The sequence below is a fragment of the Aotus nancymaae genome, unplaced genomic scaffold, assembly GCF_030222135.1.
Source record: "Aotus nancymaae isolate 86718 unplaced genomic scaffold, 86718_ANA_hifiasm-v0.15.2.pri h1tg000030l, whole genome shotgun sequence".
Classification (NCBI taxonomy): domain Eukaryota; kingdom Metazoa; phylum Chordata; class Mammalia; order Primates; family Aotidae; genus Aotus; species Aotus nancymaae.
The window spans coordinates 23,666,468-23,684,210 of NW_026988443.1; the positions used below are offsets into that span (position 1 = coordinate 23,666,468).

Genomic DNA, 17,743 nt, shown 5'->3' on the forward strand with positions numbered 1-17,743 from the left:
GCTCTGTCATCTTAGGCCATATTTTCCCCTCTTTGTTCCTCAACTCTTTGGGCCTCAACTGCTTGCTCAAGAAATTACAGTGGTGTCTACTTCAAAGGATGGTTGGGAACATTAATGGATGAATGCATGTAAAGTGCTTAGGGCTGTGCATGGCATATTGAAAACATTCAGTATTAGTGTCTTTGCTGTTATGTTTTTATTTATTGATAATAAATTTCTGTTGGGCATGGTGGCTCATGCCTGTAATCTCAGCACCTTGAGAGGCCAAAGCGGGCAGAACACCTGAGGTTGGGAGTTCCAGACCAGCCTGACCAACACAGAGAAAATTAGCTGGGCATGGTGACGCATGCCTGTAATCCCAGCTACTTGAGAGGCTGAGGCAGGAGAATCACTTGAACCTGGGAGGTAGAGGTTTCAGTGAGCCAAGATCACACCATTGTACTCCAGCCTGGGCGACAAGAGTGAAACTCCATTTCAAAAATAATAATATTTCATGATCCAAATGGCTTCCAGTAAATATGGCTGTCAGTAAATACAGATTATTCGCATGTTTTTACTTTTCTCTCCAAAATGGGAATTATATTGGAAATTTTCCAATATATTTGGAAATGCCAATATATTACCTTAAGGAAATATATTGGCATTTTCTTAGTGTTTCATTACCTTAAGGAAATATATTGGCATTTTCTTAGTGTTCAGATATATTATTTGGATCCTGATTTAAAGAGATAGACACTGGGTGTGGTTCTTAAAAATTTTCAAGAAAACAGTCAGTGATGGTTAAGAGACGTGGTCAGGCACAAGTAAATTTTCCTCCTGATTAAGAAAAGATAATCACCAATTTGTAATTGTCCTCTCTTGCAGCTCTAAGTCACAAAGATAATAAAGAATTCTGAAGAGAAGAAAATACCACTCTTTAGTAGGATGTTTCAGTAGCTCTTTAACCCTGTTTTTTCCCCAGGCCTAAGTAACATTCACTCATCCTGAATCTTTATAAATTTGTTGGGACCTGTCCACAGTTAACACAACTTTGGAGCTTTAGAGAAACTAAATATCAAATTGGCATGCTAGACATTATCATTTTCTCTAATTACAGAGACAGCCCAGCTATTCAGTTGAGTTCCCCATACTTCCTTGATTTAATAACCAATTTCCCCGGTTTGTGCAACTTCCTGAATTCTTAGAGCTGAAATTATTGTTAGTTTCCATCATAATAGAAGGCCTCACGTGTGTAACAACTGAAGTATCCTGCTAAAGGGTGGTATTTCCTTCTTTTTAGAGTACTTTATTTTCTTTGTGACTTAGATTTGCAAAAGAGGGCAATCACAGACTGGTGATTCTCTTAATCAGGAGGAAAATTTCATTGTGTTTTCCCACTTCTCTTAGCCATCCTTCGTTATTCTCTTGAGTTAGAGCTTCCACTAGATATTAATATGCATTTTCATATCTTCTTTCTAGTTTTTTAAATGCACTTATTTTTATTGATTACTTTGAACATAGTCTTTACAAAGTCAAAAAAGTGGGCAAATCACCTGAGGTCGGGAATTCGAGACCAGCCTGACCAACATGGAGAAACCTCGTCTCTACTAAAAATAAAAAATTAGCTGGGTGTGGTGGTACATGCCTGTAATCCTAGCTATTCAGGAGGCTGAGGCAGGAGAATCACTTGAACCCAGGAGTCAGAGGTTGTGATGAGCCGAGATTGCACCATTGCACTCCAGCCTGGGTAACAAGAGCGAAACTCCGTCTCAAAAAAAAAGAAGAGTCAAAAAAGCTTGTCCTTGCCCCCCCTGCCCCGCCTTTTTTTTTTTGAGATGGAGTCTCACTCTATTACCCAGGCTGCAGTGCAGCAGTGCAATCTCAACTCACTGAAACCTCCACCTCCCAGGTTCAAGTGATCTTCCCACCTCAGCTTCCCTAGTAGCTGGGATTACAGGCGTGGGCCACCAAGCCTGGCTAATTTTTGTATTTTTTGTAGGATTTCACCATGTTAGCCAGGCTGATCTTGAACTCCTGACCATCAAGTGATCCGCCTACCTCAGCCTCCCAAAGTGCTAAGATTACAGGTGCGAACCACCCTGCCAAGCCCCTTACTTTTTACCTCCTCGTTCCAACCCCCAGAGATTGCCATCTTCATACCCCTCCTATTTAAAGTAGTTTCTTCTAATAATTATTTCTCTGTTTCTCAATAAATGCTTAAACACATCTCTGTTGATTTAAAAAATTTTGGACATGACTTACTCACTTTCTACATGTTAGATGTGGACTTAGTGCACCTGCACAGTACACACGTGCTCAAACAACTTCTGCCATTTCCCATTGCAATTTTTGGCTAAATCATTGGGCAATGTTTACTGCTAACTATGTGAATGTTACTCACTGCTGATCCTAGTGCAGTCGTCAGCCTTCCCTGCACATTTGCTTCCTTTTCTATGTACTTATTGATGTATTTTCCAAAGATCCAGCAACTCTATCATGCATATATCATAATTTTACTCTAGTTTTGTTCTGTTTACCCAGACTTCAGCCTTTGACACCTATGCCATTGTCTTTTTCCTCGGTTGTGGGTTCATACCTTTTTTACACCTTGTCACTTTAGTAAGATTTCAGGAGAAAGAGGATACAAATGTTTGTGGTCATTCCGCTATGTTAGCTGTAATTCTTTTTACATTTTTACTTCTAAAAGAGACTGTTCTACTTTGAAAGACAAATTTTTTTAAATGTTTAAAGATACATTTTTAAATTTATCCAGATTTCTTTAAATTTGTATTTATTTATGTCATTCAAAATGTTCCTAACACAGAGAAATGAAACATTTGAGATTATGAATATGCTAATTACCCTGACTTGATCTGATCACTTGTATTACATATATTGAAACATCACCATGTACCCACGAATATGTATAATTATTTGTAAACTAAAAAGTCAAAAAAATTTACTAAAAAGATAACAAAAATACAAAAGATACAAAAATAAAAAGTCTCTCTCTCTCTTATCCCCTTGTCACCCAGTTTCCTTCCCCAGAAACAATCAAAATTATTAGTTTCTTGAGTATCCTTCCACAATTATTCGATGAGTGTATATTTCCACTTTGTACACAAATAGTTGAATTCACTCTAGGTGGTTTTGTACCTTGCTTTTTTTTTTTTTTTTTTTTTTTTTTTTGGAGACGGAGTTTCACTCTTGTTACCCAGGCTGGAGTGCAATGGCGCGATCTCGGCTCACCGCAACCTCCGCCTCCTGGGTTCAGGCAATTCTCCTGCCTCAGCCTCCTGAGTAGCTGGGATTACAGGCACGTGCCACCATGCCCAGCTAATTTTTCGTATTAGTAGAGACGGGGTTTCACCATGTTGACCAGGATGGTCTCGATTTCTTGACCTTGTGATCCACCCGCCTCAGCCTCCCAATGCATCTTGCTTTTTACTTAACAACAGATCTTAGAATTAAATTTCATGACAGTTTTTTAAAAATATACTATTTTTTTGTTTCCAGTCTTTTCTATCATGAATAGTGCTACGGTGATGATTTTGTATATAAGTAATTTCCTGCTTGTGCTAATATACCTATTAGGATAGATTTCTAGAGTAGAATTTCTGGCATACCACAGAATTTAGACCTTTAAATGTAACACACCATTTTCTTATGAATGCAAGACATTCTATGAAATGCAAAATACTTTTCTTTTTTACTCAAGTAAGGTAACAATTCATTTTCCCCCTCTTTCTACTCTCACCCTGCAGGGGCAACCAAAACAGATTTAGATAACTTGGGCCTGGGAGGTTGAGGCTGCAGTGAGCTGTGATTATTCCAAAATAAAAAATGAGGCCAAGTGCAGTGGCTCACACCTGTAATCCCAGCACTTTGGGAGGCCAAGGTGGGCAGATTGCCTGAGGTCAGGAGTTCGAGACCAGCCAGACCAACATGGTAAAACCCCATCTCTACTAAAATACAAAAAATTAGCTGGGCATGGTGGCACGCACCTCTTGTCCCAGCTACTCGGGAGGCTGAGACAGGAGAATCACTTGAACCCAGGAGGCAGAGGTTGCAGTGAACTGAGATTGTGCCATTGCACTCCAGCCTGGGGAACAGAGTGAGACTCCATCAAAAGAAGGAAAGAAAGAGAGAAAGAGAGAGAGAGAATTCACTGGTTTTTAGTTTATTTTCAGAGTATGTAACCATCACTACAGCCATTTTAGAAGTTTTTAAAATTTTGAGACAGGGTCTCCCTCTGTCAGAAAAGCTTGAGTGTGGTGGTGTTATGCTAGCTCACTAACCCTTGAATTACTGAGCTCAAGTGACCCACTTGCCTCTGCCTGTCAAGAGTTAGGACTACAGGTATGCACCACCATGTCTGGCTAATTTGGTGGTTTTTTTTTTTTTGAGACAGAGTCTCAGTCTGTCACTCAGGCTGGAGTGCAGTGGCACGATCTGGGCTCATTGCAACCTCTGCCTTCTGAGTTCAGGTGATTCTCTTGCCTCAGCCTCCCAAGTAGCTAGGATTACAGGCATGCGCCACCATGCCCTGCTAATTTTTGTATTTTAAGTAGAGACAGGGTTTCACTATGTGGCCAAGTTGATCTCAAACTCCTGACCTCAAGTGATCCGCCCACTTCAGCTTCCCAAAGTGCTGAGATAACAGGTATAAGCTACTGCGCTTAGCCTATCTGGCTAATTTTTAAATTTTTCATAGAGATGAGGTTTGGCTATGTTGCCCAGGCTGGAATTTTAGAACAGTGGTCCCCAACCTTTTTGACACCACGCACCGATTTCATGGAAGACAGTTTTTCCATGGACAGGGCAGTGTGGGGAGGGCGGGGATAGTTTCAGGATGAAGCTGTTCCACCTCAGATGATCAGACGTTCTATTCTTATAAGGAGCACACAACCTAGATCTGCTGCATGCACAATTCACCATAGGGTTCACATGCCTAGGAGAATCTAATGCCTCCGCTGATCTGACAGGAGGCGGAGCTCAGGCAGTAATGCTCCCTTGCTGCTCACCTCCTGCTGTGCGGGCCCTTTCCTAACAGGCCATACTTGGTACCAGTCCTCAGCCTGGGGGTTGGGGACCCCAGTCTTAGAATATTTTTATCACCCCAGAAGGAAACTTCGTAATTATTAGCAGTCACTCCCCACTTCTCAAACTACCACAGCTGTAGGTAACCACTAAATCTACTTTCCCTATGTAGAGATTTGCCTATTCTGGACATTTCATTTCAATGGAATTATACAATGTGTGGGTTTTTGTGTTTCTTACAGTTTTGTTGGCAGAAATACCTGTAAGTTTCAAGTGAGTAGGTGGTTTTCTGGGTTGCTATGGGTATTTTGGGAGGTTGTTGTCTGCCCAGGAAAAATGAGGCAGGTTAGTTTTGAAGAATGACTTAGCAGTTTCCTGGGATAGAGCCAGTTAGCAAAGACATTTTAGAATTAGACTGACTTTCCTGTTATGCAAGAGTACTAAGTAAAAGTACATGACACCCAAACTACTTTTACTGCCAAAGTTCTACAGAATCACTGAGCAACACGCTGTGGGATCATCTTGAAGTCAACGCTGTTTTTTTGTTTTTGTTTTTGTTTTTTTTGAGACGGAGGTTTGCTCTTGTTACCCAGGCTGGAGTGCAATGGCGCGATCTCGGCTCACCACAACCTCCGCCTCCTGGATTCAGGCAATTCTCCTGCCTCAGCCTCCTGAGTAGCTGGGATTACAGGCGTGCGCCACCATGCCCAGCTAATTTTTTGTATTTTTAGTAGAGACGGGGTTTCACCATGTTGACCAGGATGGTCTCGATCTCTTGACCTCGTGATCCACCCGTCTCGGCCTCCTAAAGTGCTGGGATTACAGGCGTGAGCCACCACGCCCGGCAAGTCAACGCTGTTTTGATCAAAATACATTTGCGGCTTTTGAAAGGAAGTCTTTGGGGGGAAAAGACCAGTTATTTTACAAAGTTGATGGTCTGTTTGTTACATGTAGTTATTGTAATAACTTTTCTTTTTTTTTTTTTTGAGACGGAGTCTCACTCTGTTGCCCAGGCTGAAGTGCAGTGGTACGATCTCGGCTCACTGCAACCTTTCCCTCCTGGGTTCAACGATTCTCCTGCCTCAGCCTCCCGAGTAGCTGGGACTACAGGCGCACGCCACCACGCCTGGTATTTTTAGTAGAGATGGTGTTTCACCATATTGGCCAGGCTGGTCTCAAACTTCTTACCTTGTGATTCGTCCGCCTTGGCCTCCCAAAGTGCTGGGATTACAGGTGTAAGTCACTGTGCCCGGCCTTTTTTTTTCGGAGACAGAGTTATCACTGTTGTTGCCCAGGCTGGAGTGCAATGGCGCAATCTTGGTTAATGCAACCTCTGCCTCCCAGGTTCAAGCAGTTCTCCTGCCTCAGCCTCCCAAGTAGCTGGGATTACAGGCACCCACCACCACACCCAGCTAATTTTTTGTATTTAGTAGAGACAGGATTTCACAATGTTGGTCAGACTGTTGTCAAACTCCTGACCTTAGGTGATATACCTGCCTGAGCCTCCCAGAGTGCTGGGATTACAGGCGTGAGCCACCGCACCCGGCCTAACATTTTTTTTAGTTAATTCACCAATATTTTATGCATTGCCTCCAAATGAAGCTCAGAATGCTTCTGTGAACTCTTGCCAGTTTGAATTCACTTTTACCTTCTCTGTATCTAATCTGTTGCACCATATCCTAAAATGCATAGCTATTTTCCTGCGATCAAAGCAGAAAGAGTTCTCTCTCACACAATCATTTGGGCCTCATTGCCAAAGGGATTGATGTGTGATGTTTTCTTGAATCATGTGCTGACCCAGAAATTACCCCATTTTCAAGTCACAAAGGAATTATCAAGTGTGATGGGCCTAGGGTCATGTGAAGGTTATGGCCATTCTTCCATAGAGTGTCAAAGTAGAGAAAGTTTTTTTGAAATAAATAAAAACAGCCAAGAAAATCTCAACCCTTTCATTCTTATACAGTCTTAACCATCATGTATGACTCTATTCACTGCTTGGTGAATAAAGGGGGAACTGCTCTTACTCTCCAGGGATTTATAAACTCATAGGTGGCAACTGTATCCTAGAAGGTAAAACTCAGACAGACAGCCATTTGGCAGCAGTCCGTGGAGCAGGCCGGCAGGAAGATAAACAATTGCTATTAGACCTGGGATTGTGGGAAGCAAGGAAACTGGGCTTTGCTTTGGCAACCTTTTTATGGAAGACTGGGAGGACTTAAAGCTCCCTAGTGAGTTTAAAGTTTGGCATTATAGGAAAAGAAAAAAAAAAAAAAAAAAAAAAAAAAAAAAACCTGTTAAAAATAATTAGGAATAGGCCGGGCGCAGTGGCTCACGCCTGTAATCCCAGCACTTTGGGAGGCCGAGGCGGGTGGATCACGAGGTCAAGAGATCGAGACCATCCTGGTCAACATGGTGAAACCCCGTCTCTACTAAAAATACAAAAAATTAGCTGGGCATGGTGGCACGTGCCTGTAATCCCAGCTACTCAGGAGGCTGAGGCAGGAGAATTGCCTGAATCCAGGAGGCGGAGGTTGTGGTGAGCCGAGATCGCGCCATTGCACTCTAGCCTGGGTAACAAGGGTGAAACTCTGTCTCAAAAAAAAAAAAAAAAAATTAGGAATAAACAAAAAAAAATGTTAATCTGAAAAAGAGCGTGTTAGGATTCTTTTCATTGAGAAACAGTCAAACTGGCATAAACATAAGAGGGTGTTTATTGGCTTTTGTATCCAAAAAGTCAGTGGGTAAAGTACACATAGGTCCAGGAGGTGAAAAGATGTCATCAGGTCCCTTCCTCTTCTCCCTCCCTCTCAGCTTGGCTCTCCTCTGTGTTGGTGTCATTTTTTTTTTTTTTTTTTTTTTGAGATGGAGCCTCTCACTGCCACCTGGGCTGGAGTGCAGTGGCGCGATCTCAGCTCATGACAACCTCTGCCTCCCAGGTTTAAGAGAGTCTCCTGCCTCAGTCTCCCAAGTAGCTGGGATTACAGCCATCACACCATGTTAGGCTGGTCTCGAACTCCTGACCTCATGATCCCCCCACCTTGGCCTCCCAGAGTGCTGGGATTACAGGTGTGAGCCACCTCACCCGGCTGGTTTAATCCTTGGGTGGCCACTAGCAGCTCCAGGTTAATATATTCAACAGGTGGTGGGGAGGGGCATTTATCTTTCCCTAGTATAGTGTCATTGTAGGTGTCAGTGTAGGTTTCAGGCTCGAATCTCATTGCCCATTCTTGAACCAATCATGGTAGGGGATGGGATGGAAGATCCTAATTGCCCAGCCTGGGATACAAGTTCACACCTGGAGGAGGAGAAAGTGGTGTAGTTAGCCCATTCCACATAGACTGAGAGCAAGAAAGGGATATTTCCTCAAAAGAACACCATGGTGTTGTTACCAGACGAGAGAGTAGATGCTATGTGTAATTACGTCTATTCACTACAGAGAGAAAGTCCAGAGGTCATTTGACCAGGATAATATGTTCACAGAAGTAAATGACTATTCTTTGCTAAAGACTAATGAAAGAAAATAGGAATAAACAATAGCAGGAGGGACTTTAGTAATACGTTTCAGAAAAGCTAGAAATAGGTCAAAGTTTTAAAAAGCAAATCCCATTTTTCCAGTTTTCCATTGCAAAGTCGTGACTACATTCCTAAAAGGAAACATCCACCAGATTTTCTGAGTTGAGAACTTCTGATTTTAGAAAGTAGTTATGGGCTGGGCGCAGTGGCTCACGCCTATAATCCTAGCACTTTGGGAGGCCAAGACGGGTGGATCACGAGGTCAAGAGATCGAGACCATCCTGGTCAACATGGTGAAACCCCGTCTCTACTAAAAATACAAAAATTAGCTGGGCATGATGGCGCACGCCTGTAGTCCCAGCTACTTGGGAGACTGAGGCAGGAGAATTGCTTGAACCCAGGAGACGGAGGTTGCGGTGAGCCAAGATCGTGCCATTGCACTCCAGCCTGGGTAACAAGAGTGAAACTCCGTCTCAAAAAAAAAAAAAAAAAGAAAAGAAAATAGTTATGAGCCAGGCATGGTGGCTCACGCCTGTAATCCCAGCACTTTGGCAGGCCGAGGCAGGCAGATCACCTCAGGAGTTTGAGACCAGCCTGGCCAACATGGTGAAACCCCATCTCTCCTAAAAATACAAAAATTAGCCAGGTGTGGTGGCTCATGCCTGTAGTCCCAGCTACTCAGGAGGCTGAGGCAGAAGAATCGCTTGAATCCGGGAGGTGGAGGTTGCAGTGAGCCGAGATCATGCCACTGCACTCCAGCTAGGTGACACAGCAAGACTCCGTCTCAAAAAAAAAAAAAAAGGAGTTATGATAGCTGCATATCTGTAATATATATCAGGCCTTGTAATATATCAGTAATGTAACACCTGCCAGCATTGCAGTTGTAGAAGTCTTTTAGAACTTGGAGGCTATTTCTTTTCTTTTATATTTTTTTGAGACAGGGTCTCACTGTCACCCAGCTGTAGTACAGTGCTGCAATCATAGCTAACTGAAGCCTGGAACTCATGGACTCAAGCAGTCCTCCTGTCTCAGCCTCCAAGTAGCTAGGACTATAGGCACACATCACCAGACCTGGCTAATTTTTTAAAAATATTTTTGTAGAGATGGGGGTCTCCCTATGTTGCCCAGACTGGTCTCAAACTCCTGCCCTCAAGTGATCCTCCCACCTCAGCCTCCCAAAGTGCTGGGATTGCAGGCATGAGCGACTGCACCAGCCCCCTTTTCTATTTTTTTTTTTTTTTTTTTTTTTGAGATGGAGTTTCATTCTTGTCACCCAGGCTGGAGTGCAATGGCGCGATCTCGGCTCACCGCAACCTCCGCCTCCTGGGTTCAGGCAATTCTCCTGCCTCAGCCTCCAGAGTAGCTGGGATTACAGGCAGGCGCCACCGTGCCCAGCTAATTTTTTGTATTTTTAGTAGAGACTGGGTTTCACCATGTTGACCAGGATGGTCTCGATCTCTTGACCTCGTGAGCCACCGTGCCCGGCCCGCTCCAGCCCCCTTTTCTTTCTCTTAGCAAACAATTCATTTACCCCTAAGCCGCAGACATTTTTTCTATGCTAGAATATTCTATAACTCCATGTTGAACCTCCAAAGACCTCTCCAACACTTTACATAATACAGTGAACTACAACTACAATGTCACATTTTGGCAATAGTGTTGTGCCACAGCCTGAATCTCTTAAGAGCAGAGCTTAGGCAGGGCGCGGTGGCTCACGCCTGTAATCCCAGCACTTTGGGAGGCCGAGGTGGGTGGATCACGAGGTCAAGAGATCGAGACCATCCTGGTCAACATGGTGAAACCCCGTCTCTACTAAAATACAAAAAATTAACTGGGCATGGTGGCACGTGCCTGTAATCCCAGCTACTCAGGAGGCTGAGGCAGGAGAATTGCCTGAACCCAGGAGGCGGAGGTTGCAGTGAGCCGAGATTGCGCCATTGCACTCCAGCCTGGGTAACAAGAGCGAAACTCTGTCTCAAAAAAAAGAAAAAGAGCAGAGCTTCTGCTTGCATAAGATTGGAGCTCATATACAGGGAGGTTTGGCTTAGAACCACATGCAGAGACTCCCCAGCCTCTTTGGAAGCAAGAAAAGGTGGGGGAGGGGAGGGCAGAAAGAAGGATGAGCAGACAGGTGCAGCCCTCAGCAGGTGCTCCACCTTCACAGCTCAGCAGATGCAGCGGATAAACAGCCCAGTGAAGAGTGTGGATGTGATTTAGAAGAGAATGAAATAAAAAAAAAAAAAACATGAAGAGAGTGGAATCACAACCTATAACATAGAAAGCAGTACGTACACTTTCCCTGCAAGGTTGTCAGTTTAAAAAGGAGAATGCTAAACTTAGATGAAAAATAAGTATAGATTTCTTAAGCTTTTATATTACTTTTTCCCCATCCTCTCTTTCTTAATTCCTGAAATTTATATCAAGACTGTATATTTGAGTCCTTTTTACTCATCCATTCATTCATCCATTCATTTAGTAAGTAGTTACTGAGCACCTGACATGTGCTAGGACTCTTGTAGGCATTGGGGATACAGCAGGAAACAAAAGAAAATCCTTGACTTTACAGAGTTCACATTCCAAGGAGGAGAGCAGACAATAAGGAAATACACAACCTGTCAGGTGATATTAAGTGCTAAGACAAATGAAGCAGAGGTGAGAGGGGTAAAGAGTAGCAGGGGAAGGAGCCTACTGTTTTATATGTGACAAGTGTGATCTGTGAGCAGAGACATGATGGGGATTTGGGAGCAAGCTGTGAGGCCACCAGGAGGAGCAGCAACCGAGGCACAGGGGAAGCGAAGCTGACTCCTTCGGGCCAGGATCACTTGGTCTACTTGAGAATAGCAAGGAGGCCAGAGTTGCTGGAGGACCTGAAGCAAGGGAGAGTGTTAAAATATGAGATCAGAGAGAGAACAAAGGAAGGTGGGGGATGGGGACTGTTCATATTCAGGGGAAAAGGGAAACCACTAAGGGCTCTGGGCAGAAGAGTGTAGGAGCCTGACTTATGATTCAAACCAAATAGCTCCAGCTGCAATGGATGAAAAAGATAGAAGCAGGGAGACCCATGAGGGGATTATTGGAAAAACCCAGAGCAGAGTTGATGGGCCAGGGTGGTTGAGGTAGAAGTAGATTCTCATCCTGGAACCACTATTTCTACCTATTCCTTCTTCACTTTTTTTCTTTTTTCTTCCTGTTCTTTATAGTGTATAACCTTTTTCCTCCCTGAATCATAGAATTTGTATTTATATAGTTTTAAGGCTGACCAGGGGTTTTGTTCTGGATCTGTCTGGTTATCTCTGACCTCCCTGCCACCCTATAAAGCTTGCTGAATATGGGGTTGGGCTCAGATTATGATAACACTGTTCCAGGTTACACATTTAGAAGGCACTGCCATGGATGGGAGAGAGGATCAGAAAGTCCTATGAAGAGGGACTCAAGGTCAGGGTCTTCCCTATTTCTGTTGATCAGGAAACTCAGCCATGAGCTTAGATCTAATATTGATCACATTCAGGATGCTCTGAAAATGTTTCCTTGTGGAAATTGCTCCCATCACTGGCAGTTCTACAGAGGGAAATTATACAGGAATGGAGAACTACAGCAAAGGCAGGAGGCATTGCCTGGATCATAGAACGTCAGTGTTGGGAGTGGCCTTAGAGATCATATTAGGCTGGGACTAGATAAATCCAGGAGTCTCAACTACCAGGCCCATCTTCTTTCCACTCACTATGCTGACTCTCCAAACAACAAGCGGCCCTTACTGGGAGAACTGTAGAGATGCTTTTCAGTGTCTCTGTGTTCATCCCATCAGAGGATGTCTGGGTTTGCCTTTCAATCCTAAATAAACAGTAATGAATCCTTTCTTTCTGTTTTCAACCCCAGGGGTTGCCCTGCTCTCAGATGTCTATCCTGAGAAAATCTTGCCGGACCTGTTGACTCAATATGACAGCAGCAAAGACAAGCACACACCAGAGACCAGAATGAAGGTCGGGGAAGTCCTAATGCGAATCGTCAGGGCGTTAGGTGAGTTTTCTTCTTCCATCCACCTGGAAAAGGGTGGAGAAGCGGTGTGACTTGGAACCAAAGTGTGTGTACCTGGGGGTTTGTTACACTAGCATGGTGAGGGTAGTGTGAGGGCTGGGATGAACTAGTACCCATTTAGAATTTAGGAAATGTCTAGATGCCCACTATGAAACTGAAAGCAACAATGTCCTTTTTCTTAAAACTGCTTTGTCTCTGGTCAGGTGTGGTGACTTATGCCTATAATCCCAGCACTTTGGGAGACTGAGGCATGTGGGTCACCTGAAATCAGGAGTTAGAGACAAGCTTGGTCAACATGGTGAAACCCTGCCTCTACTGAAAATTCAAAATTAGCTGGGCATGGTGGCGCATGCCTATAGTCCCAGCTACTCGAGAGGCTGAGGCAGGAGAATTGCTTGAACCTGGGAGGCAGAGGTTGCAGTGAGCCGGGATTGTGCCACTGCACTCCAGCCTGGGCAACAGAACAAGACTCTGTTTCAAAAACAACAATCAAAAAAAAAAAAAAAAAAAAAACTGCTTAGTCTCCTTCCCTCGGAGCTGTGTTGGGCCCTGATTTTTAATCGAGATGGAATGAGAAGTCTCACACTTGTTGAGCAGCAGCAAACACAAAAAGAAGAGGAATGTCAGGTGGGCACCGTGGCTCACACCTGTAATCTCAGCACTTTGGGAGGATCGCTTTAGGCCTGGCAGGAGTTCAAGACCAGCCTGGGTAACATGGCAAAAGCCCATCTCTACTGAAAATTAGCCAGGCGTGGTGGCACACACCTGTAGTCCCAGCTACTCAGGAGGCTGAGGTGGGAGGATCACCTGAGCCTGGGAGGTCGAGGCTGCAGTGAGGAGTGATTGTACAACTGCACTCCAACCTGGGCAACAGAGCGAGACTCTCTCAGAATAAAGAAGAGGAATGTCAAGCAGGAAAGGAAGAGTACTGAATCTTATTGAATGTCTGCTGTGTGCTAGGTTGTCCATATATATAATCTCATTTAATTTCCCAACAAACCTTATAAAGAGGCTGTTATCAAACCCTTCGTTTTATAGATGAAGAAACTGTGGCTCAAACACTTTCAGCAATTTGTCCAACACTCTTTCAGCTGGTAAGTGATAGTGTTGAGAATTGAACCACCAACTTGAAGGAAGTTGCAATAGGCTATGTAAGCTGAGAGTAGTAGTTAAGGGATAGACTATAGACACACTGCCTCAATTCAAATCCTGAACTGCTGCTGCTTTTTTTTTTTTTTTTTTTTTTTTTTGGTAGAGGTGGAGTCTCACTATGTTTTCAGACTAGTCTTAAACTCATGGGCACAAGTGTTCCTCCCACCTCAGCCTCCCAAAGTGCTGGGATTATAAGCCTGAGCCATTGCACCCGGCCTCTGAACTGCTTGTTATTGGCTGTGTGATCTAGGAAATGCTTCACTTACCAGCTGTGTGGTCAGGAAAATGTTTCTTTCTTTTTACAAGACAGAGTCTTACTCAGTTGCCCAGGCTGGAGAGCAGTGGCACATTCATGGCTCACTGTAGCTTCAACCTCCTGGGGTCAAGCAATCCTCCCTCATAGCTGGGAATACAGGCGTGTGCCACTATGCTCAGCTAATTTTCTTTCTTTCTTTTTTTTTTGAGACAGAGTTTCGCTCTTGTTACCCAGGCTGGAGTGCAGTGGCTCGATCTCGGCTCACCCCAACCTCCGCCTCCTGGGTTCAGGCAATTCTCCTGCCTGAGCCTCCCGAGTAGCTGGGACTACAGGCATGCGCCACCATGCCCAGCTAATTTTTGTATTTTTAGTAAAGACGGGGTTTCACCATGTTGACCAGGATGGTCTCGATCTCTTGACCTCGTGATCCACCCGCCTTGGCCTCCCGAAGTGCTGGGATTATAGGTGTGAGCCACCGCGCCCAGCCAATTTTCTATTTTTTTTGTAGAGACAGAGTCTCACTATCTTGCCCAGGCTGGTCTCAAACTCCTGGACTTAAGCAATCCTCCTGTCTCTGCCTGCCAAAGTGCTGGGTTACAGTCATGAACCATCGTGCCCAACTGTGGGGAATGTTTCTTAACCTTGGATCCTGAGTGTTCTAATGTGTAAAATGATTATATTATTGGTTTGGTTTTTTGTTGTTGTTGTTGTTATTTTTGCAATAGGGTTTCCCTCTCTTGCTCACACTGGAATTCAGTGGCATTATCATGACTCACTGCAGCCTTGACCTCTGAGGCTGTGATTCTTCTGCCTCAGCCTTCTAAATAGCTGGGACTAGAGGTGCATGCTGCCACACCTGGCTAATTTTTGTATTTTTGTAGAAATGGGGGTTTCACCATGTTGCCCATGCTGGTCTTGAACTCCTGGCCTCAAGCAGTCTTTGCCTCCCGTCTTGACCTCACAAAGTGCTGGGATTGCAGGCATGAGCCACTGCGCTGAGCCAGAATGAGGATATTAATAACACTTACTCCTAGGGCTGTTGTAAAGATTAAATAAAGTAATTCTTACAATGGTGTTTGACATACAATAAGGGTTGAGCAAAACTTTATTTTTCCCTACGTGACAAAGATTTAAAAATTTTTTAAAGATTAAAAATGGCCGGGCGCGGTGGCTTAAGCCTGTAATCCCAGCACTTTGGGAGGCCGAGGCGGGTGGATCACGAGGTCAAGAGATCGAGACCATCCTGGTCAACATGGTGAAACCCCGTCTCTACTAATACAAAAAATTAGCTGGGCACAGTGGCGCATGCCTGTAATCCCAGCTACTCAGGAGGCTGAGGCAGGAGAATTGCCTGAACCCAGGAAGCGGAGATTGCGGTGAGCCGAGATCGCGCCATTGCGCTCCAGCCTGGGTATCAAGAGCGAAACTCCGTCTCAAAAAAAAAAAAAAAAAAAAGATTAAAAATGAAGGAAAACAAATATTTTTTGCTGTTTATTGAGTGCTCATATGGAGCTAGGAGGTGGGACCCTAGGGAAAAAAGACAAAGAAAAGAGTAGTACATTCTAAAGAGAGAGGTTAAATTAAGATGAATTTCTCCATAAGCCAGCAAGTACACTTTGGAAATTTTTATACTGGCTATATAACATAGAATTGAGAGAAGATTCCTTTCTTTAACCTGTGCTTCATAGACTTAACCATTAGTTGTCACACTGAATATCACTAGAAGCCTTAAAATAAGGCAAAACAATCTCTGTATCACGCTAGTTCCGTAGCCACACCTTGTCTTCCTGCCACTAGATCATGGTGCAAAATCAGCAGGAGTTTTTTTTCTTTCCATTAAAAAAAAATTGAGGTATTACATATATACAGTAAAGTACATAAAGTATATGATTTTTTTTTTTTTTCTTTTTGAGACAGGGTCTTGTTCTCTTGCCCAGGCTGGAGTGCAGTGGTGCAATCATGGCACACTGCATCCTTGACTTGTCAGTCTCAGGTGATCTGCCTGCCTCTGCTTCCTGAGTAGCTAGGACCACAGGTGTGTGCCATCACACCCAGCTATTTATTAAATTTTTTATAGAGATGAGGTCTTACTATCTTACCCAGATGATCTCAAACTCCTGGGCTCAAGCGATCCTCCCACCTCCACCTCCCAGGGTGCTGAGATTAAGGCATAAGCCACAGCATCCAGCCAGAATTATATGAATTTTTTTTTCTTGAGACAGAGTCCCACGCTGTCAGCCAGCCTGGAGTGCAGTGGCACAATCTCAGCTCACTGCAACCTCCACCTTCCAGGTTCAAGCGATTCTCCAGACTGCAGCCTCCTGAGTAGCAGAGCACCACCACATCCAGCTAATTTTTGTATTTTTAGTAGAGATGGGGTTTCATCATGTTGGCCAGGCTAGTCTTGAACTCCTGACCTCAGGTGATCCACCCGCCTCGGCCTCCCACAGTGCTGGGATTACAGGCATGAGCCAGTGCGCCTGGCCAAGTATTTGAATTTAAAGAGTATAGCTTTATGGTTCTTTATTTACCACTACAAAGATCAATATAGTGTGACTTCTAATAAAGTTTCCTTTTGTTCCTTCCTAATCTGTACCAGCCCCACAAATAAGCACTATTCTGACTTTCTATCATCATTAATTTACTTTGATTGTTCTTGAACCTCATTTTAATGGAATTAAACCCACATGTTTCCACTAGGCTGAGAGATCTGTACACTTGGGTAGACCTGGTCAAATTGTGGGGAGCAGAAGTACTTTATAGGTTGTGCTGTATACTGCACTTCCCATTGCCTCACATCAGGAGGCACATCATATGTGGTTTTCTCACTTTTAGTGAGGTTGAGATTGAGCAGTGTTATTTCCAGTAGGATACATCTGTTATAAACTTCCCTGTCAACCTTCATCCTAATATTGTTTCAGTTTTTTGCTACTCTGAATTACTATTGAGATTAATATTTTTGTAGCCACATCTTTGTGTAGATTCATGATAATTTCCTAGGAAACATTTTTTTTTTTTTTTTTTTTTGAGACAGAGTCTCAAATTTATTTTTAGTAGAGATGGAGTTTCACCATGTTGGCCAGGATGGTCTTGATCTCCTGACCTTGTGATCTGCCTGCCTCAGCCTCCTAAAGTGCTGGGATTACAGGCGTGAGCCACTGCGCCCTGCCTAGAAATATTTTTAAAGGTATTTATTGCTAAACTGTCTTCTAGAGAGGTTGTGCCAGTTTACATTATCAATGTTTGTCTCTGCCCTCAAAAGTACTATATATTCTGTGTATTATTATTTTAAAAAAATCTTTATCAAGAAGGTATATAAAAGGAATGCTATCTTATTTTTATGTATTCAATTGATAAGGTTAAATATTTTCCATATATTTACTAGTGATTTTGTGTATGTGGAGGGTGTGCATATGTGTGTGAGAGTTACCTAGCTGTTGTTTTTTCGAGTATCAATTTTGTTACTTGATTTTTAAAAGCTTTATGTGGCCAGGTGCAGTGCCTCACACCTGTAATCCCAGCACTTTGGGAAGCCGAGGTGGGTGGATCACGAGGTCAGCGGTTGGAGACCAGCCTAGTCAAGATGGTGAAACCCCATCTCTACTAAAAATACAAAAATTAGCCGGGCATGGTGGCTGGTACCTGTAATCACAGCTACTTGGGAGGCTGTGGCAGGAGAATTGCTTGAACCCAGGAAGTGGAGGTTGCAGTGAGCCGAGACTGTGCCACTGGGCAACAGAGTGAGACTCCATCTCAAAAAAAAAAAAG

The 17,743-nt window shown here is 43.7% G+C and overlaps 1 protein-coding gene across 2 annotated transcripts in view; it reads left to right on the top strand.

Moving 5' to 3' along the window:
- Positions 1-17,743, top strand: part of TANGO6 (transport and golgi organization 6 homolog) — a 242,417-nt gene that overhangs the window by 111,541 nt on the left and 113,133 nt on the right. For both annotated transcript variants that reach the window (XR_010344863.1, XM_064383227.1), the window contains exon 15: positions 12,409-12,549. Coding sequence is in view for 1 of the 2 variants with exons in the window: in XM_064383227.1 (XP_064239297.1) it covers positions 12,409-12,549 (141 nt within the window). In the remaining variant the exon portion in view is untranslated. The remainder of the gene's footprint in view (positions 1-12,408; positions 12,550-17,743) is intronic.